Consider the following 23,816-nt stretch of genomic DNA (forward strand, 5'->3'; position numbering starts at 1 on the left):
ACAACAAACTAGCTTGTTACAAAAAAGCCTACAGATTTCATAAGAAACCATGCATATTTTGAAGTGTCGTCTTACTGTAATAGCATACATATTAATCTCAAAAACATTTCCCTACTTACTTGATAATTGGAAATATAAAGCCAACATGATTGCCTGAATGGAATTTTCTCCAATTATAATCCAAAATTGATGAGGGAGTTGTGTTTTCTTTGAGTGGTACCCCATCTCCATACTTGTAGTGCAAAAGAATATTTGTATTCTATCATCTATAGAAATGGAATTGTAACCACAATTTTCTAAATTTCATTTTGTTTTGTTTTAAAACTGCAAGAGGAATTTACAATGTGATATATTCCACCAGTTTAGAGGTCAGAGTGTACACAAAAGTAACCGATCAGGACCTAATGCAAATCTTCATTTGCTTGCTCTCTATTATGACAATGAAAATATATATTTATTCTGCTGGGAAACATCTTATATTATTTTAGAGAGAGGTTAATTAAAATTTTGATCCGCAATTAGGGTGGTATTTAACGAAATGCCATAGTGTGGTGAATGCTACACTACAACACGTCCTGTTTTGAATTCGCCAAAACCACATTACATTAGGTGTAGTCATCAAAAACCTCTACCCATGACTTAAGTGGAGGCAATGGTTGCCCTGACAACCAAGATGGGAATTTACCACATGAATAGCTTGCTGTGAGGAAAAAATGTTTTGTGCCACAGCTGGCTTAATTCCAAGCTCATTGCACGTACCATTTTTGACAAATTTTCCCTGATGTAGGTGAAGCACTGGAGGTGATGTCAAAACAAAATGTGGAATTATATTCTGAGAACCCTGATAAGTCTAGAATTGAACACACCTAGGCAAAACAGTCAAATATTAATCTACAACAAAACAATACAACTGATGAACAACAAACCCCTTTTTTGAATTGTGGGTATAATATTTAGCTTTGTTTCATAATTTTAGTATTACCGATTTGCTTTTTAAATAAACACAGAACTTATATATTTGGAACCTGATATTTAAAATATTGGAACCTAATATTTAAACATTTAGAAAATGTGATAATTAACTGAATCTATGAAGTACTTAGAGAGGTCAAATTCAGATATTTTTCATCAATTTAAAACCAGGTGAAATACAAAGTTATTCCTTGACAACACAACATATTGTTGTGTACGATTTACAATATCATTGCCGACAAACAAATTCTAGTCCAAAGTAAAATGTAGTTGTCAACCAATACAGTTGGATATTCCACATGTTCAGGTTTCTGTTCTATAAAAGTTGAACACAAGGCATTCGAATATGATTTGGAGAGTGAAACAAAAAGCTGCATTTTATAAACAGGAGCAAAAAAAGGTAAAGAGAGTAGATTTTACAGCTGATGAAAAAGGTAACAACAATGACTTCTGTCAAAACAACCAATTAAACTACCAGAAACCTGTATTCAGACAGAAATTGACACTGACTGAGTGATGCAAAATAGACCTTCATGAAACCATATGAAAACTTTCCACATGAGTATTTTGCTTATGTATCAATGGCAAACTATGCTAGGGTTTTTACATTTTGAACCTGGCCCTATGCACACACAGTATGAAGGCAATGAAGACCTGAGGGCTTCACAGCAGGGGTAGTACCGGGTGATAGGTGATGTCATAGAGATCTTATAAATAGTGGAATTTGAGCCCACATAGTTTTACAGCAGGGTGACACCAGGTCAGAACGGAGCCAGCTACAGTAGAGAAATCCGAGCCATATGTGTTGATGTGCCCTGTGTACCACATCAATTTTAAAATATGGTTTATCTTGAACTAGCCTGGTGACAGAGTAAGACCAGTAGCTGCAGCACTGTTTCAATGCCGACTACTATTCAATACCCTGCAAGAGGTCAAAACTGTCCGAGGAAATTATTTTGATATATCCCAGCTTCTCACATAGGACTTAGAAATCTGCCCTCCTGCATAAATAAAACAAAACCACGCTTAGCAGTAACACTTTTCGATTCCACCTCTATGTTTACTTTTCAAACCAGCGAATGGCCTATATGTTGTTATAATATATGTGTTCATTATAAGGCAATTACTAGAGTCAACTTGTCGGCAATTATGGGGTGTTTATTCATGCCTGACAAAAGGGCCTGACACAGAGACTGGTCGGAGTCTGACTAAAACATAAACCGCCTAGAGAACAGGACAGACTTGCCTTTCAACAGCAATCCTCGCTAAAAGTTCAAAAGATCAAGTGATGGTCCAATATTTTCTTTCAACAAACTATGAGCACAATGTTGACTGTATACACTGTTATTTTAAACCCCTGCAATCAGTGTGAGATTCAGTCGATGGTTTTTTCTATTTAGAACGTTGTGTGCTTGGATCTGGCTGAAACTAAAACAACCAACAGTAAAGCTTTATGTACCCTAGCTCATTGCCACTGATATCATTAGACATTCCTGAAATTCAGATTTGTCACTAGAGAATGAAAACATGGCTCTCTGCAATCCCATGTTTCTGTTTCCCAACATAATCAACCTATTCTAAGCTACTCCGGGGAGAATTTCAAGGTATGAGCAGGAAAATCAAATTTTCCAGCAAAGCTGCCTGACCCACACACTTTTCCAAGAGTAACTACACACATTCCTTGGGGAGATCTCTACTCACCTCACTTACAAAGATACCGGTTTCCTCATCATCGTTGCCATAGCAAAGTGTCAGTCCCAATTTGTCATTGCTGTTTGTCCGACGCAAAAGTATTTCCTGCAGACGCAACAAACTTACTATGTCAGATTCAGTGAATCAACACACACGACACAGATGCTAAGGGTAAGGAGATGGCTGTGGTGGATCCGTAACATATCCTTTGATAGTGACGCAGATAATTACAATATTTAATGTATTTTAACACTTGCAAGGAGACACGTATATAGTCAGTTTTTACATTTATACTTTCAATAAAATATAACTGCAGTACAATAATTACTGATGTGATTTTCAACTTTATCATATTCTATTTTCACTGACAAATATGTGTAAGCTTTAATCTGAGACTGGGCCTCTCACCTCGTATTCCATCTCATAGGCCTTGTCAAGGCCATCGTCCAAGAGAGGCAAATCAAAATTATCAACACTGTCAAGTTCATGGAGCAAGTCATGGTCAATCAACGTCATTGGTTGTTGTGGTGAAATCTCACAAAGTCTGCAATCACAAAAATACAAAATGGAAATATGAGTGTTATTCAGTCATAAAATAATTACTCCACATTAGCAGTAACACACAAATGTAGAAAATTTCCTTCACGGTTCCTTTGACAACTCAGCAATAGGTTTGGATATCTCAAGAGGTTACTTGACAAACTTGCCACTTCTTTCACTCTCTCCTTTTCCTAAACAGATTTCCTTTGACCTTGGCTTGTGTTTGCTTCTGAATGTAAATTTAATGATGAGAAAAAATTGGAGGGGAGGTGTACAGGATAGACTGAGTTCACTGACTGACATTGTAGACATACCATTCAGATCCGCATCATAGTCACTGAATAGTTTCATCTACAAGGCAATATAGCGGCCATGGACATGTTTAAGTCCTACACAGCATAACTTTCTCCAGAGCAAGACTGTAGAGTATATTTTTGTATCTTACCAACCATAGAAAATTTAATTTTCTAACTCTCTGCCTAAATCAAACCACAAATAAACATGACAGCCGAAAACTGCAAATTCTTTTCTATAAAAATAAGCCGGTATTTATTTTGTTTAATTGCATCACTTAATGTTGATTAGTTTCAAGGGCTCTAGGAGCCATTGAAAATTGCTATTTGATAGCATTGAGTGCATGCGATGAGGATTAAAAATATGACAACTTCTACATTCTGGTTTTAATGTCAAATACTTGCGTCAAAACTTGTTTTCTTAGCGGTAGTTTTAACCTATTATAGTTGGCTGTAAATTATAGAATGAAATATTAGAGTGAAAAGACACTGTTGAATAAACAGTGCACAGTCACACAGGAGTCTGATGTGTCAGGCTGCCCAGTGCGAGGGTTCACTTGGAGTGGCATTTGCAGGGCGTTAATCATGATACATGTATTCAGTTGAAGAGATTGGTGTGACATGGCTACCAGGCATTGGCAGAGCTAGTAATCAAATGACTTTATAAGTGTATCCTTTTATTGAGGGACATGCTTGTGATTTAATCGGAGTATTTGTTTAGTTTAACAAAGGCATGAAAGATGAATGTAGGGGAGAGGAAAGAATCACAAGCTAGCGACTACAGTTGGAGTGTCTATGAATTGAAAGAATCTCGTATCAACAAAATGGTCACAGATGCAGATTCACAATGATATGATGCTCTGTATTTCACAGTTCCTATACCAATGACATCTATTAAACATAATACAATGTACACAACTCATCCACAGATGCTCTTTTGTTTGTTCACACTGCTTTCATTATCAGCAGACTTGGCAAACCCATTTCAATTTCAAACATTGACACAGAGATTTATTAGTTTAACTATAATTGCAGAACATTTGAAAGGGCTTGGAAATAAGCTGTGAAATATGTCACACATGTGGCAAACATTCCTTGAGCTGTTGATGATTCCACAATTACTCATTCTAAATAGTAAAATAATTTACAGTACTCTGCTTGAGATGATTGGATCAGATTTGGTGTGAAATTTACCCTTTGTAATGATCCGAGGACGGATGGTGTGAATAACACAAACTATGCCTGAGTGTTATCTCCTGTAATAACAAGCGGTGACACATTCATTCCAAATACTATTACCAAAAGCCCTACTTCAATTAAGTCTGACAAAAACATCATTCTGGCATTCAAGTATTTTCAGCTCCCAGGCTGTTACAAAAAAAACATGATACACAAAAAAAACCAGTCCGTTTAGAATTTTTTAAAAGAAAGTTGTTTTTCCAAACGATGAGTCGGCCATTCACAAAAATGTTTGATTCAAGCTTATCCTTTATGTCATCAAAATGTCCAATTTCTTATCTAAGCAACATTACACTGTGAATATTGAATTCACTGAATGGGTGATGGTGACTGAGATAAACTGTACATACCCCTTGATTGCCATAGACATCGGAGGAGGTGTTGGGCATCGGTGCATGGAGTTGGTGTAAAAGTTATCCATCTGAATGTCTGTTTGAGTGGAAACACTGCAAGTTGAAACTTCTCGGTTCTTTAATTTTGTGCGGGAAGTTCTGCGCAAAACGTGCACTACAATGGGTTCTGTGGCATTTCTGAATGCTTCTACAGCTTCCTCATGGGTGGATCGTGACAAATCCTTGCCGTTAACCTGTAACCACAGAAAAATACATGGATTTAAATGTTAATTCCAGAGGCATTTTGTTTTTAATTTACAGAAGTGTACTATACACCATTTTGTTTTTAATTTACGTAAGTGTACATGTACATATATGTGTGGCAACTTGCATTTGCTGAGTGAAACTGTTCTGATTCTTCACACAACTTGAGATACTTCTTTCTTTGAAAATGCGGCTATTGCTCTCTGTGCATCGAAAAGCCTCATGAAAGCGTAAAAAATGGACGCTGAAGTGCTGAAATCCTTTCTGTTCCAAATTTATCACAGACTTGATGTCAGGCCATTCTTTGCATGATTTGTGACCAAAGTCAGTGTCATTAATTTTGCTGGCAAACTGAAGTGAATTCAGCCTCCAGCTATATGGCGACAGATGTGATTTCCCCACATCTAATATCAGAAAAAATTGCACACTTCCTAATCAAAAATTTTTCTATGAAATATGAAACGCTGGAAGAGAAGTTCTATAATGAGTATCAGAACTGAATACATTCTGAGTTTTGGAGTTCAATAAAGCAGGTAAGTGACATACTATTCTATTTTTAGGGAAAATTTTCACAGCATGGCACAATTGTGTTGAGCCAATGTGAAAACCAAGAGAACATGTACATGTACATGTAGCAACGGAAAGCATACACACAGTCAAGTGAAACACACGTACAATTACTAGTAAATGTTTTTAAACCTGGGACATATCTCACACACAAGACCTTGTTTTCATATTTTACCATCAAGTTGCTAGTGCAACATTGTCATTTTCAATTGTGTTTTTGGACATTCATGTGTTGAGATGAAGATGATTTCCAAGATGGCTACCTTGATGAACCCTATCATCACCATGGTTTGGCCCATATCAATTGATATCAATGGTGATTCTGGGCCTGTTTACGGGAAATTGGGGGTGAAAAGGTTAAATTAATCAACAAAACTGAGTGACCACTACCATGACCATTAAACCTTAAACTCTGATCACTTTCAAAACACATTTCTTGTCTGTAAATATCCAGCTACCAAAGAATAGTCTGTGAACTTTTCCTATGCCAGTCAACAGTGCCTGTAACTGAATCTGGCTGTATGCTGAATTGGGCAACAGCTTGGGAACATTTTTGATAAAAAGTTTCAGTGTAGAGGGACGGTGAAGCAGAAAGTGCATGATGGGAGAAATTAATAATTTATTCAAACGCTGACATAGTTCATTGAAATTTTCCAGAGAGGTAAAGGTAGCGAGGGAAAAGTTAGCTGGCATGTCATTCCCCAGGTGATTACCTCTGTCAATTTTATTTAACAAACCCACATCAATGTAGTACTAGAATCAAAACTCTTTGTACAAGGGACCAAATAAAGTGACCAGCTGGGAAAATCATTTCTTTTTTTTCCAGTCCTCCTGATTGCAAAAATTCTCTGTGGATCAAAACTCTGCTGGAGCTGTTCTTTCTGACATACGATGGGAGGTCAACAATCTTTGAATGAAGACACAATGTCCCTCCCATACAGAATTGTGCTGAATTAGAAATTACATGTTGAGCACACAAAAGCAAAATCTATTTCTTTTTTAAGACTGAGAATTGTATTTCTTTTTCAAGATTAATTCATCTTGGCTAGTTTACATGTTACAGTCTTTCATTTATCAGTAACCCTTTGAGTGCCATAATTTTTTCCACCAAAATTTTAGTGCAACATTTTACCAATTTTTATGAATTTTTCTGTAATTTCTTTGATAATTTTGAACCAAATGGACATCACTTTTCATCAGCTACAGTTTTTTATCAAAATTTTGGCAAAAATTTGAAAAAAATTGACTGAGGTATATTTTTAAAGGTGACAAAAATTGACTTTGGTGCTCAAAGGGTTAAGTCACCATGTTTAAAATGCAGGGCAAAGCTGCACATCTAACTATTCTAACAATGACCACAGAACAAGTTGTTAACTGTGCAGCTAATTTTGAAACTGAGATAAGTAATGTTCAACCATGATTACTGCAGTTTTTTTAAGTAAAGTCATTTTTCAAGGAAGAAATTTGTGTATAGTAACCGAAGGTTTACATCGCATAACATATCACTGCCATATCAGTGAACTATAGAATCATATCACAAGAATGAAAAGATGTGAACTTGCATTTTTGACAAACTGGACGAGAGATGAAGAAGGCAGCAGGAATATACATTTGCATCATCTCAAGGCGGATGGGGTGACAATTTTTTTGAAGACGGGATGTGTTCATATGAAAACAGAAACAAATAGGAGGAATGGGGGTCAAAGAAAACTTAAAATAAACATGGTATACTTGATGATGAAAACTTTTTATGTCATTTTGAACTGCTGGCTAATTTAAATTCCGCTCACAATGGCATAACAGAAAACAGTGGCATATCTGAGTTTAAGGAAACTTCAAATCGTATTCATCAAACTTTCGCTTGATAATGTGATAACTCTCCTCACGACAGTTTAAGTTCACCTGATGTCCCTAGGGAAATGAATAAATAACCAACTCCCCAAGTCAATTAATTTTTGCGATGTGGCTGGAAAAACCCATGGTGGTCTGCGATTCACAGACTGATGACTACAAAAAAGTGAAGCCTGCAATGATGTAATGCTCCTGGCTAGACAGACTGAAATTACACTTTTTTACAAGTTCCCTAATCACTGATATTATTTTTTTTAAAGCAGTGTCCAGAAGCTAGAAGATTTGTTTTCAATCCTGTCATTACCGAGGAGTCATATGAGACACGAGGTTTTGTTTCCGATACAACCATCAAAGCAAGCCTTCAGAAGCTATAGATAATGATACCAATGCATTGGGAAAGCATAATATTCAATTCCAACAACACAATCCATCGAAAAATTCAAAATGCGTGGAAATACTCAAGAGAATTGAAACAAATGGAGAAATATAGAAGTTTATGACTCCAGCAATCTATTCCTCGTTTTACAATCAAAATCTGCAAGATAACAGAGGTCATTTTACAAACCGGGGGAAAATGCTGCAGCCCAAATGTCATCAATTCCTGGAGGGATAGTTTTACAGAATTACTTCTCCATTTTCAAATTAATAATTTTACCATTAGCAAACATATCAAATGATATGGAAGACAAAAAAATTCCGGTGTTGCCTTTCCTCATTTTCTTTACTTTCCAAGCCACTAACACAGGGAAGACCATTTCATTTTTAATGGGGAAAAATGTCATATAATACAATCTGCTGAACACAATAAAATAACATTTGGAAAAAAAACCCAAAATGTCAAATTGGGAGATTCTCTTCACTATTCTTCTGATGGGTTTGCACAATTACCCTCGCAAAAGATTCAGCAAGGCTGTGGTTTGATGAAGATGTAGAGATGGCACTCTGGGGCTGACACTGATGATTGGCCATCGACAATCACATTGTTGTTACTTCTCAATTTAACAAAATCATGCCTTGATCACAATGGAAGAGCAGAACCCTTATGCTATCTATTTGAAATGAAAAACCTGGCTTTACTTGAAGTAACAATACTTAATGAGTAAAGCACTTGAAAACTACTGTCTGCAGAGAATATATTGTGTCAGCAGTGAAGTGAGATACACGCCTCTCGTTTCACCACAGCCCAAGTTTCTTTCCACATGGCTGGCAATTTTCGATGAAATCAGGTTGACAACAGAAATCTATTTACGAGTAGTTTGACAGAGCTAATGATGCTGGCAACACTTCACACACAGCTGATCTTGGATAAATCACTTACAAACTTGATAATAAAATTAAGTGGTCTGGCAGTAGACGACGCTGCGTTCTCTGATAATTCTTTCTGCATAACACATCAGCACATGCTTTGAGCTGGGCAATACTCATGACCTAAGAATTTACTTATAAAGAGCTTCATGTAACAACGTTTACACTGCATTGGCTACACATTATCACAGTGAATATGTATTTATAATTAAAATATTTTGATTGTACACAAGTTACTATCATAAATAAATGCAAAATATGTCTCATTTATTAATATTATCTCACTGTATAATTTACAATGAAGACATGTTTATGAACGTTTTGATCTGATTATGCAACGGTACTACATCTCTCTCTCTCTCTCTCTCTCTCTCTCTCTCTCTCTCTCTCTCTCTCTCTCTCTCTCTCTCTCTCTCTCTCTCTCTCTCTCTCTCTCTCTCTCTCAATTATTTGCACAACACCTATATGCAACAGGGATGAAGCTGAAAATTGTGCACTTGTACAAATGATTTTGCAAAAACATTTCAAAAACTCTTGGGTAAGACTTTCCTGGATATTAATTTTTATAAACAAGATAGCAGAGCAATTCCTGTCAGATATAGATGAGAGGAGAATCATTTTGCCTTCACAGTTTAACAGATGATATATCACACAATTTAAAAAAAAATAAAAATGATGTCATCTTAGAAAGCTCTATCACAAAAAAATTGCACTAATATGTACTAACAACTCCAAGACTAATCTCCATCAACATCACATGTCACATAATAATGTTTCACTTGAAAACATACCCAAGAATAGGCACCGCATTCTCTTCTCAATGGGTCAGAGTCGGTGTTTTGAAGCATTGCGATATCCTATAAACCTACAAGGGATCCACTATCATTATACAAGGGAATTCCCTTTGTATACAGAGTAAATCATGGGAGAAAATGGCACAAATATCATGTTTGTAGTGTATGGCAAGTCCATTTGTACTGCAGCACAATATACTGCTGCATAATTTTGTGCAACTATCCCTGCATGACAGTGAAGCTATTACTACAGAAATTATTGCAGCTCATCATTTAGACAGCTACAAATGTTTAAACTTGGAATTCACTCGAAATTGCCCAAAGTTCACTTGACATTGAAGCAACTATAAAGGACTTCCAGCTTGTTAGAGACTTGCGGTAGTCATAACAAATCTTCATCAAAGCAGGCAATATATACAATGTATATCAATTTTAAAACATTCAAAGCATCAAAACAACTTGCTGCCTTGTGTTGTACCTTTCTGTATCTGTCTTTACACTAGTATAAGTATCTGCACTAATTTTATAACGCGATTCACTTTATCTAATTAGACTACTGTAAAAGTGATTCAATCACTTCAATTAGGGGATGATACACTATGAAGGAACTTCCGATTGACTGTAAAACGTAATTGCTTCAAAAGAAGCAACGTAGTACCTGGATTTTAATGACTCATGCATTCTGTGAAGAGTGTCATTCGTTGATTTTTCCACCAAGTGATTTGCTGTTTTGTGCATGTGAAACATAAATTTTACAAATCTAATTGATTTTCAGCCTCGTCATACAGATCATTTGGGCAATGCAAGCGGTTTCAGTACTTTGGTTTGAAAGCGGAAAAGTTAGAGTGAGCAGACAGAGCATTATTCAAAACATGCCTGTAAAATACATTAATCTAAAACATTTTATTTGGCTTTCCAAGATCATAGATTCCGGGATATCATAAACATGCAAAACCATTAGATGAGAACACAACATTGACTTTTCAAAGTCTGCCTGTTACCTGGAGCTATGAAATGGTTCATCATTTTAACCTTTGACATCAAAAAACTGCCGATATCAAGGAAGAAAAATTAAACAATGTTCCAAAGTGCTGTCAAAATGATTACAGCTAGAAGGCCTTGTAATAAGGTCTTTCCAAATGCATGTATCCATTAACCTATCATGTCTGATCCTCTCTCCGTTCAAAACTCCAGGATATCAACATCACGCAGGAATGTATTGTGCATGCATCCACAATTCAACTGTACTCCCGTGGATATTATAAACAGATGCATAGGCAGATTTCCAAACGCCCTTTCTTTTTTAAAATGCATTTTTCTTTCTTGAGTGAAACGGAAAACAATAGCTGTAAAACCAGTATTTAATGTCTGAACTCATGACATTCAATATCTACTTGAGTAGAGTAATAATGACTGTACCTCTGAATAAGTCAGGAAAAAAGTCAACAAGGCACAGCATCAATAGAGACTGAACACTTTATGGATGTATTATTCAAACCAAAATATAATAAATACATTGATCTCGCCAAAACCCAGTGTTTGGAAAGTAAAGACAATGAGTTATTGATGGTGTCAGTAATGCTGATTATAAAGTCTCATTCATTTCCATCACAAAGGAACAATTTCAGGTGACAGGCTGTGCCTATTGATTACACAGGTATATCCCTGGCTACACCTTATGCCAACAATCATTCATATCCCTGGCTATACCGTATGCCAACAATCATTCATATCGCATCTGTGGCAAACAACAAGCTTCCTGAATTGTGCATACATTCATCATACTAGGAAACTAGCATCCAGACCACCCACAATTACTTTGCAAAATTATATCTAGAATTTCACATCCATCTGATCGATCGACTATACAAAACATACAAATGAGGACTTTCTTTCTCTAATTTTGTTTTTGACGAGGATGAAGGAAAAAATTACAGGCAGCGTTCAATTTTGCCTACATGCTTCTTCTAGGACAGCTCTAACAATTGCCTTTCTTCAAGCAACACGGGGATATCTCTTTCTTGCCCGGGGCATACACTACCATATTACTTATTGCGCTGTCGGATTGCTGTTCACTAAATCTGCCACAAAAAGAAACTCCGAAAAATAATCCAGAGAAGCAGACTCAGTTGACATGAAATTCTTCACAAGACTCTGAAGAAGAGCGTATTTTTTTCTCACCAGAAAAGCCCACTAATTTTGCCAACATGGTGCCTTGCCCTTTTCGTCTTCTCACTTTTCATCGTTAAATATATTCAGAAATATCAACCGCGACTCTCATACTAGCTTGATATTTATATTGCCTTCAAAAATGATTTATTTTGTCTGTTGTCCTCTCTGTTTGAAAAATGATAAAAACTAATCCTCTTGAACACCACTATTCCATGCAGCTCAGCGCATGTACCAGATAACCTTTGAACTCCACTTTTTTTTCAATAAAACAAGTTTAACAAGATGAGCAGTCGAGCTGCTCCTCCACTTCAAAGTCTGAAACATTTTGATGCAAAATCCAATAGCTTTGTGGTCATTGCTGTTCACATTTGGTGGTTTGATCGGCTGGTGAAACAAGCCAGTCATGTGGAAAGCAGTGTTTCTTTACATGGACAGTCTCGCTGGCATTCATACGTGTCCATATAGGCAGAACAGCAAACATTGAAGGCAGCTCCAATGGTGTGTTGAACACTCAATGTAATCAATCTTGTCTGCAAAATTCAACAGCCTGCACGATTTTCAGTACCAAGCAACAGAAAACAAGAATGAAATGAAATATCTGTCTTTTGAATGAAAATTGCATTCTATGTTGTGAGTATCTTCTTGTGCCAGCATTTTCCTACCAGGTATATTTTATGCTCATTTGCTCCACTTTCATAATACTATGAAAAGTTTCAACGTTACAAAGTCTTTCATCCTTCCCTATTTTTAACTTTCAAAATACAATTTATGGAAATATCAACAGTAAGAAAACACAGAAGGCTTATCTCATATTTAATGGAAATGCAGGCCATAGAATCCTACAATATGCAAGATATATTGTTACCACATACCTGACAGTGACATTGAGTGTATGACACTGTCAGTATCAATAACTATGATCTCGCGTGGCGTTACATTTCAACGCAAGGATTCAGTTCTTTAATTTAATATTTTGTATATCTTTTTCTAAAGATCATGAAAAGACTGCCCCTTGGTGGTAACAAATGGCAAACTTCTAATATCTGTGGCTAATTCACCAAATTGGTTTGCAGTAACAGGGCATCAAAAATACCCACAATCACTGTCTGACCTCACAGAGATACAAGTACACCTAATGAAGAATAGAATAAATCTGAGGATCCATGACCCCATCCTGTTTGTCCAAGAGATGTTGAAATTGTGGTATCTGTCTCGTCTTGTGTCTGTCATCATACAAAAGATGACATCAAATTTCACATTTTTCCCAATCCCTTGGTTCACACCGTTGCCATGGAGAAACCAACTTTGCTTCATGAGATTAATTCAGCGGACAAGATTGATGCACTTCAGAACGCTGGCATGCGGGTGGTCTCCACATTTTGCTTACTGTTTCCTTTCTTTGAAGAAATTCAAAACTTATTAAGTTAACTTGCCAAAGAGATGCAGTAGCCTGTTAATAATGTACTTTAGCTATACAGTATACTTCATAGGGTCTGTGAGGGTGAATCAAATGAACTCCTCTCAATGTACGGGAAATATCAGCATTCTTTGAACACAACCGCCACCAGTACAGACAGATACTCTATTCTCTTAGTGCTTCCGTGCCACCTTGGAAGAAAATCAATCCATCCCAATTTCAATTTTACACCCTGCATCAAAGCTATCTCCTAAATATATATAATACTATCTGAACATCATAACTATTTACAACACCCATTATTGTGATAATATACACGCATATCTCTGTTGTACACTTTCCATAAACAGAAAATCCGTTACAAGGATAGTGACACACTTAGGAATTCAGTGATGATAATTATAGGTAATTGTTTGTAATGGATATGCAACTGTATATATGTCTTGCCTCCAAATAATCAGTGAGATTTTGGCACTGGTAAACACAACATTTCACCCAAATGTCAGGTCAGGGTTGGCCACTGAAGTATCTCTAATTCATGAGGGTTTCCTTTCACCCTGTTAATAGCATATCGACAATCATGTGTTTGAAGGCAGACTCTCTTTTGAAATAATAACAATTTACACATCAGATCACTCGGTTGACCTCTTTGAAAGCAGAGGTATCGCTCACAAGTTAATGGAATTTACACAGTGGGGGAAAAGTGTGTTTTATTGGTCAATTAATGTTGAGGGGTTTACATGACAAGTGTTAGGCAGTAGGAAACTGACAATCTTCTCATTATTAGACAATTAGAAAACCCTAATTAATTAATAAGTGGTACATTAACACCTACACTCTAACAAAATGGCAGCCTATACATTTTAAAGCTGTAACTATATTATGCACTCTACACTATACTGAATGCAAACTTTCAGAATTTCACTGCAATGCTCAAATTTGATGAGTGAATATCACTGAACAGGGGATAGAGACAGACTGGCTGGCACGCGAGCAGTAATTTCAGATTTAGTTGGAAAGCAAAGATTTCACAGTCAATTAGCAATTTATGGTTCCGTAGTCATTTAAAGATGAAAATCTATTACTAAAGTTAGTTGCTGGGTATGTGGCAGTAAGTTATTCCCACTGCTACATGCAGGCAGCAGCAGAGAAGCACTATATAGATCCCTGGCTAAAGTCATTCCTACGGCAATGCTTGCAGAAATACTAGAAGGCTCTGTAATGATCTCCAATCCCAAAACGATGATTAATCTGACCCTAGTACTCTGTCCGGAGGACACATCAACCATCAACCACAGCATCCCTACATTTCCTCTTCTTTGCAGCTTCAATGGGTACATCATTGTATAGAACCCCACAGAGGAGTCTGTGGTTTAACTCAAACCAGCAGATTGATCTTTGCTATTTGAAGGATGCTTAATTAAATGCCAATCTTTGTTGTAATCACCGATGGCCTGTGGGTAAGCTTGCGTCAGAGACTTGATGGCACACTCCTCCCGATGACCCTCCATCCTTCCCTCATCCCCCACAAATACGATATCACTGTCAGATGCCAAACTTGCTGCAGTTGAGGGTTAACCGGAAAGCAAAAACCAAAAGCACATGTGAATTCAGTCTTACTCGTCAACAGTTTCACTCAGCTGGTATCCAGTGCTCTGTCTCACGTTGTCTGATTATTTCAAACTTGCGATATTCTCCAGGGTTTGAAACCAAAAGACCGATGACCTCAGATTCTTCAGATGTTTCACGTACATCATCATTCGCATAGTGAGTTAAAAATGATTATTGTGGTTGATCCCATGCTACCATGCTTTTCACCTTCATGCTGATAAATTCTGAACTTATCTGTCTCTACTAGCATTACACCACTACCATAATAACTGAGGCAGTCATGTGGAGTGCCAAATTTATAAAAAAGACATTACCAGCCACATAGAGACATACTATACCACAAATGTATTATACTTGGCTGCACCGAGTTAAAAGACTGGTTTTACCGTACACTGAGTAGCTCAAAAAACATACAACTGTAAAAACTGTCACCTATTTCTGTCATAGTTTTTCGCCCTGCAGTCACAAAGATGCCTTGAAATCAATTATTTCGATCATGAATACAAAAGTTTACAAGTTCACAGGCAGACTCTGCCTCTCTCATTACAGCAAATAGCCAACCATTATTGACCCCTGCTGATCCAACCTTCAGCAACTACAGAAGCGACTGTCTAAAAAATACTTCTTCTGACGCATACATGGGTCACTTTCATACAGGGAAACTGAATATATTTATTTCATCTACTATTAAAATATCAGATTCCATACATTGTTAATCAAATTTTTCTTTTGAGATTGGAGAATTCATCATGAGGCAAAGTACATAGACATGAAATGTTAGTGGATAAAAGTGGACCTGGTTGCCTGAAAATTAAACCTGGAAAGAGCAGAGAAGTGTCAGCTGATAATAACTTGATATTGAGTAGATCAAACTTGATGCAAAGGGGAAGAATCATTCGGTAGAACCAAAGTTGAGAGATTTGGTGACGATGGAGCATCAATGATTCAACCTATCAAAGGAATCATGTACTGCATTTGTGCAATCCTTAGAAGATGTGCCTGCTTGGAACACTGAAGGCAAAATAGTGGAGATCGAACCATCTGTGTCAGATGTCCATGGATACATTCATTATAAGTGATAGAAAATGATTGCTGTCACTGTTCTCACACAAAAATGGAATGGTTGGAAATCAGTGTTCATAAAGTTAATGATTGTCTTATCAAGATCAGATATCATGTGTTCCAATTCTACAGCATTAGATGTATGAACAAGGAAAGCTTTTATCAGGGTGTAGCCTAACACATCAATGCCGGCTCTAACTGAGTGGAAAAATGTACATTTACTTCAGCATACTGATGAATGACGAAGAAGCTGAAAGCAAATGAGTCAAGAGGGGTCAGATTCTTATTGTCACGTTGGATCTCCACACAGGGTTACTATGCAAGAAGCATTTCATCTATGAGACTATCTCCCCTACACACAAGAACGGCATAAATCTATATGACAACGAACCCACAAAAAGACAAAGGTCGCCCGCAGGGGTATGGCAGGAGGAAATTACAGGGAGAACACACCTGAAATAAAAACTTACCGCTGATTGGTCACGCTGTGGTCGCAGAGTAAAGATTATAAATAATAATGACATCAAAGCAATAAAGCAAAACATATCATTGAGACTGTATAATGATAGAATTTACATGTTTATAAATCTGCTGCTAACACTCAGTTGGTATTCTGAAAGATGTTGATTCAATTCAAAATGCAGGATAAGTATTAGGAAAATATTTATCAATGACATTTTTCCTAAATATTTAATTATCAATGATTCAAGATTTGTATGTGAGAGGTAGATACTGAGATTTATATCCATGTAATTTAACAAACACAGGTCCTGGTATGCATTAACTAGCTATATACAGGCATAAAAAGGAATTTGTGTGCCCGTCTGTATGAATGTATATGCATATGTGTATGTGTATGTTGTGCAATTCACTAGCTACAGATAAGCTATTGATATTGTGACAAAAAGATCCACTCTTACATTCCAAAATATCATGCTTCCCTTATAACGAGACATACACAAGGCTTTTTTTTAGCATATTCCTGCAAAAATACTGATAAAATCAAAATGGGACAGTGAATCCCAAATGATGTGGGAAATTTACTATAACACATAGAAACAATGTCATAAATAGTAATTCTGTTAAATCAAAACAACAACAGGCATATGGCTTGGTTTTTTGTGGAAAATCAATCATAGCCGGTTACTTTAAATTATATTACATGTATATGAAAAGAAAAGTGTCAATAATGCATCATTTATTTTATATCATGGATCATTACATATTACATATTTTGTATAAATATTGTATATCTGTATTTGCATATCTCAGAAATAGATATACCATATATTTAAGGATGCAAATTTTTCTGCGGGATGACAGGAAATTTAATTTGATCAAACGCAACGATAACCCTGAGCACTGTCAGAATTGCCAATTTCAAGAGGCCTACAGGCAGCGGTAAATTTGTCTTTTTTTATCATATTCAAGAATTAATTAGAGTTCAAGCAAACGATACCTAACCACAGGAGAAATATAGATATACATCAGCAGATCTGCACTATTGCATATCATTCGTCAAGCCTGTCAATTTCACAGAGAGAATGAAAGTAGAAATGTAATATGTGTGACAGAAACAACTGCTCTGGATATACAACTAATCATTTGGAATTCTCTGCCAGATTTACTTTCCTTTCATCCAGGTTTGTAAGTGTCAGTTCTGACTTTGAAATAGAAATCAAATTACCTTTGATGTATCTACTGCAAATTTTATCATTTTTTTTTACAAGGATGTAGACAATAACACTATCAAAGAAAACTACTCTAGGGATTAAAAGTTCAATGATTGTCATTGTTCACAAGTCATTTGAATATCTGTACAATGCATTTTTTTTTTCCTTTTCAATTGTACACGGTATCACAGTGACACACAAGAAACCATATTTTTAAGGCATCACAATGTTGCATTTGGTTGGTCTTCACAAAAGGTTGAGATTGGTTATGAAATATTTATGTAATTTACACTTGTAGAGCACAGAGCAGAGTGTGCTAGCCGGGTCACAACACATGAATGTTTGCTGACTCTGACATTTCTCCAAGGAAACTAATTAGGTCCACATTACTTGTCGGCTGAACGTCAAGACATTCTCTAATGGATAGACAAACTGTCTGAACTGTGAAAGCCAAAACTGGGCAGGGAAACCATGATTTTACTGCATAGACATACTTGTATTCAAAAGCTGCAGGGGCAGGACAGGGGTGGGGAAAATCACAAAAAATGTGCCAAATCATCTGATTGGTACTTGTGAAATCTAAAACCAAGAATATTTTGGCAAGCAGCAGTATAATCAATCAACTGTGTCCAGGACTTCCGAATGCTTCAATATGAGAAGAAAATACAAACATGAAGTTTGCAAGCAAACCGTTCAGGTTGGCAATTGTAGCATGAACAAAGTACTCCTTGACTGTTCACACAATAGCAGAGTGACTGTATCAGGTATAAAGTTAACTAGTAAACAAATTAGGCTGCCTGAATTATATGCCACTTGTAAAGAAAACACCTTATTGCTGCAGTGACTGGCCCGACAATAGCGGACGGCTTCAATGAGGTAACACTTTTCTTAATGAAACAAAACTCAATCCAAGAATAACAGATTAGACTTCTCGCTGGAGCTGTTAGCTTTGTAAGAGAAATAAGGCACTGCCGCGTGAACTTCCCTTCACATTGAGTGAATAAATCATCGGAGTGGAAAAGTTTTTACTCAACGGCACTCAAGTATCTTGCTGGTCTACTAACTGACCTAGCAATGCAGCAGCTCTATATTGGTCTCAACACCTTTCACAACACTACCACTCAATAATTCCAAATATTCAAGATATCCGACTTACTTTCAAAATGATGAAATCCATCTTCTGCTAAGTCTAGAAGACCTTTGCTTGGTTCTTGAGTCGACTAATGGCAATCCACATTTATTTCTTGATTTGTTTGGTTTCGTTTTTTTTTTAAACAAAATTAGGAGCACTAGGCAAGCACAATTTCAAACAGGGAAATTCTCAGGACGATTTTCAGCTTGTTCCACATTGTGTCTCTAATGTCAAAACTTAGATATCTGTCGCATTACCTTTCTTGCTGAGGTTTTGCCAGATCAGTTCCAACAGAAAAAATCCTCTCCATGTTTCTGAATGTAAATGATGAAACTAGCGCGTCGAAGTTGACACCACAACAGTACAAATTGGTGGAGACTTACACTGATCTTGTTTTACGTTTTACCTTTCGCTGTACTCCAGGGACCGCCACAGACATCTCTTCAATTACTGGCAAAACATGGCCTCTCTCATTACTCCATATGCTCCGACACCATTCTACCAATAAATTTTTTCCACTTTTCTCAGGTCAATGGACAACACTCACGGTGACAAAACAAAAGCAGCTTCAGCAGTGTTCTGCACGGTCATTGGTATCTCTTGACTCAGTTTACTGTTATTACTACCTTGACATTTAAAGATGGTGAAAGAATTAATCTCTATTTTTTTCTACCTGAGAGCGACTTCGTCTTCTAGAGGACATATACTTTACACTGAATGGAAGCTGGACTCACATAGATGCAGCTCTCGTCCAATTGTCATCAAACTCTTGCTTCATTGCTACGGTGACACCCACCCACTTTTCATTCTTCAAGCTAAGCCTTCCTATTTGTCCCGCCATTCTGTAATGAGCTCATTAGCTGTGCATTCTGGGTAATTATGCAAATATTATTGCCTTTTATGTAGGGAGATGTTAATGAGCCGCTGGAATTGCATTTCAATGCAATGTTGTGTTACATTGTAGTGTAATTGTCATTTAAACTCTAAGGTTAAATAGATGTGGCTCCTGCCTTAACCACTGAGGCCTAACATTGTGGGCTGACATACACAAGTTTTCACCCACTTTGGAATTTACCCTGAACACCCCTCTGTCACATCTCTTTGTGAGCAACCAGGCTGATAATGTTCACTTTGCAGCATACAAGCCCCCTACCCATCATCACATTTCACACCTTCTCACTTGTGAGAAGGCATTATACAAACACTTTATCGCAACAAACGTCATATTCTGAACAAACGTTTTACAAACTGTAGTTGACCAAAACAACTTCAGATTTCCTTTTCTCATTTCATCCACATATGTCCTTGTTCAATTTCGCATGGTAATTTACACAGTTAATAGATTGACACTAAAACACTTTGACTGAAGTTCGCCTATCACACATCTGGAATCTTTATGACAAGACCGTAATCAGACATGCTGGCCTTTTGAGCAAAACATCCCTAAACACCAATATTTTGTGAGTAGATTTCATCTGGAATAACTCATTGCTCTCCTCTATATGATTGCCATCAAACATTGTTACATACTCCAATATTTTTCACAGCTCTGGCTACACTTTGCTCGGTACAATCGTCATATAAGATAACCCAGTGAGTCAAAGTGTATATATGCTGCCCAACAGATCTCTCAAAACAAAACGTACTTTGCATATATACCTGTGGGCAGAATAGGACTGAAGATCACGGGGGTTAAGTAAAGCCTAACATTTGTGCACTATTGTACCAAAATAATTGCTTGAATACAATGTACATTGTACACACACACACACACACACACTCTCTCTCTCTCTCTCTCTCTCTCTCTCTCTCTCTCTCTCCCCCCCAAATATATACTGAAATATTTTTTGTTAGCAGCTGAAAAAAGCCAACTGATAAATTTTGTTTATAACATAACTACTGCTAGTCATTATCTGTATGAAAGTAAACTCAAAGTAATGTAGCATTCTTAGAGGAAGAATATGGACATCATAGAATGTGTTCAGCTCGATCACCTTGGTCAAGTAACCTTTCAACCACACAGCACACCTTGAATAATCTGCTATTTTCAACGTTCCAAATCACATATACACAGAGTTCTATTCATATGCAAAATATTTCAATCATTCAGACAGTTTTATCCTGGCTGACTTCAGTTTTATCCATCTGATATTGATTTTTTCCCCTTTCCTCCATCTAGCACGAAAGACGTGTGTGCTAAATATCAGAGTCTTGCCATATTAGGTGTTTGCATCGATTGAGAAGAAAGGGACGGTTTGATGACTTGAGTCATAATTATCTGACATACAGAAAATGAAAAAATATGTGAAAAGTTTGACATTTTAAGTGACTGAGTCAGAAGAACATCTTAATGTTGTTGATATTCACACTCTGACAAAATGACAAGGGGATGAAGGTAAACCAGATTTTTTTTTCAGAAGGCAAAACATTATGAGGAGATGTTCACTTGGAGAACGTGCGTCAGACAAAAATTTGTTTAACTGATGTGCAACTATTTTTATGAATGCAAACCTATGGTAAGTAGCAAAAAAAAATACAGCCTGCTTCATTGAAGTTGATTGAAGGTAAACCAGATTTTTTTTTCAGAAGGCAAAACATTACGAGGAGATGTTCACTTCGAGAACGTGCGTCAGACAAAAATTTGTTTAACTGATGTGCAACTATTTTTATGAATGCAAACCTATGGTAAGTAGCAAAAAAAATACAGCCTGCTTCATTGAAGTTGATCATTTTTTGATTCTCAGCCAACAATCGTTGTCCAATTACTGGTTAAATATCAGCTTCTCACTTGGCTACAAGTGCTGCAGGGAATAATCCAAAAGAATTTAATGACAGACCAAAATAGGTTTGCAGACTGGACTTGTCATGAACGTAGGGTTTATACAGACTTGGGGGGACATTATCATGCTACATGAAATAAGTCATTCAGATTTCAGCTTGAGGTCAATATTTTCACAAAACTAATATTTAAGTAAATTCCTATCCGTATGAGTTCACAGTGATAATATCACTTATGACAGCAGGTTACAAAGGATGATCTCTTCATTTCACATAATAAATTACTACTCTAAAATTCAGAAACCGGCATTTCATGAAGTCATAAAACACCCGAACAATAAGATCAGATATTATATCTTCCTTCACACAATTGGTTAAACAGAGAATACCCTTTGAGTTTATCACCAGACTTTTTTCCATCACTAGAATTGTTTTAGCGGTTTGTAAACTTTGTGGCACATGGTCACATCAGTTTAAATCCGTCTCCTTCACTTGAGAATATGCACTCAATTGGAGTAATTCACCTCTTGTAGTAATCAACAGCCATTACTAAACCTACAGGTATCATAATGTCTCTTACAAATTTGGAAAGAAAATGATACAGAACAGCTAACAGCATCGATATCACTCTTTTCAATGTTTCACATATCTTTCAGACATACTGTGGTTGCCATAGCAACCGCACTGACACGTCAAACAAAGGGAATTATACGCTATGTGTGTGTGACAGTTAATGTTTATGAGTATACATACTCAATGTTTGATTGATTTCTGTCTTATTATCCAGTAATAAATAGAAATGTGTCTTCAGAATGCCTTTTCATCAAATTGGACGATAACATTGCAAGTACGCTGCATTTAACACACAGTTTGAATCTGTGATATGTTTGCAGTACAGAAAGAATAAAACTCACAAAGTTGGACTGGCAATCCCCTGACATCGTGTGAGACCTGGTATCCTCCTTCTGTGTTGACATATGCTGTGTATATTTCAGATTAATCTTAGGGAAGTACAGCAGTTAGCTGGAATAATTGTCTTGCCATTGTGGAGAAAGCATGAAGACGAGAATTCTCAGGGGAACCCAACTACCCATTAATGACACACTATGCTGTGTGTAGGAAAGCAGTTGTCTAAACTTGCATAGAGCCAAATGAGGGATGGAAAATCAAATATCTGCACTATATTCTGAATGCTGCCCAGGAACTCTCCATCCCTTATGCCCATAAATTGCTCTCACAGACAGAATATGCCAACCAAGACAAGATAACTGAGAATAGTTAACCCAGACATAACAACCGCATGGTATACTCCTAGGCAACCATAAACAAAGCAATGAGCGGCTTTGTGTTATTTAAAAACCTTACTTTCTATTCAAAGATATATACTTGCACCATTGTCAAGAATGAGATTTGGATATTGTCAAGAATAAGATTTGGATTTTTTCAAGCTTTGGAAATTATGCCTAATATTTTCCTTTGATTCTGTGTTTTCTTGGTCATGAAGGATTCTATTAGTAACCTGATTCTCTGACCTGGGAAGACACATCTACAACATTATTTCTGTTTAACCAGATTGGTGAAAAAAAAATGATGTTTGCAAAATCAATTTTATTCAGACCATTGACGTAGCAGCATTCCCTTGATGTTGCCGACAATCTAAGTCAAATTATTGAAGAGACGTGGCTAGATTCAACTTTCAGTAAAAGACGCTGTGCGGCATGACTAGGGTATTTGGATCACTTCACCGTACCTATCAATGAGTTGCTCTCGCTCAGCTCCACCGTTTTTCCTTGTTTCTGTCGCTAAGAACAGCATCAAGTAGATGATCAAGCAACATAGTATTTGTCGATGCACACCCTTAAAACTGTACAGTCATTGCATCTTTACTGCAATTATTAACTGATGTAGTCTACTAAATGAGAAATAGTTTGCAATATTAGCTGAAAGTTTGCTGTTTTAATTGCTCTCTTGAATAGCAATTTAACACACTATTCAGGTAAGTAAAATATAACCAGATCAGTTCAGTAAACTTGAAAAATTCATGACAAAATAAATGAAAGTTTAAATGCCACTCCCTGATAAAGACACAATTAAAGATTCTGCACTGGCAGTAATATTTCGT

The 23,816-nt window shown here is 36.7% G+C and overlaps 2 protein-coding genes across 7 annotated transcripts in view; one reads left to right on the forward strand and one right to left on the reverse strand.

Moving 5' to 3' along the window:
- The window catches only part of LOC139135890 (actin nucleation-promoting factor WASL-like), a 570,409-nt gene that overhangs the window by 273,479 nt on the left and 273,114 nt on the right, over nt 1-23,816 (forward strand). The gene's annotated exons all lie outside the window — the stretch shown is intronic.
- The window catches only part of LOC139135868 (E3 ubiquitin-protein ligase PDZRN3-B-like), a 103,426-nt gene that overhangs the window by 14,562 nt on the left and 65,048 nt on the right, over nt 1-23,816 (reverse strand). For 4 of the 5 annotated variants that reach the window (XM_070703621.1, XM_070703619.1, XM_070703620.1 and 1 more), the window contains exons 4-6: nt 5,087-5,322; nt 3,073-3,208; nt 2,674-2,769 (exon numbers count right to left, since the gene is read on the reverse strand). In XM_070703621.1, coding sequence (XP_070559722.1) covers nt 2,674-2,769; nt 3,073-3,208; nt 5,087-5,322 — 468 coding nt within the window. Of the gene's footprint in view, nt 1-2,673; nt 2,770-3,072; nt 3,209-5,086; nt 5,323-18,940; nt 19,741-23,816 lie in introns of those variants that run through there. The other variant, XM_070703622.1, reaches the window with a different exon arrangement.

This window comes from Ptychodera flava, chromosome 6 (genome assembly GCF_041260155.1).
Source record: "Ptychodera flava strain L36383 chromosome 6, AS_Pfla_20210202, whole genome shotgun sequence".
NCBI lineage: Eukaryota > Metazoa > Hemichordata > Enteropneusta > Ptychoderidae > Ptychodera > Ptychodera flava.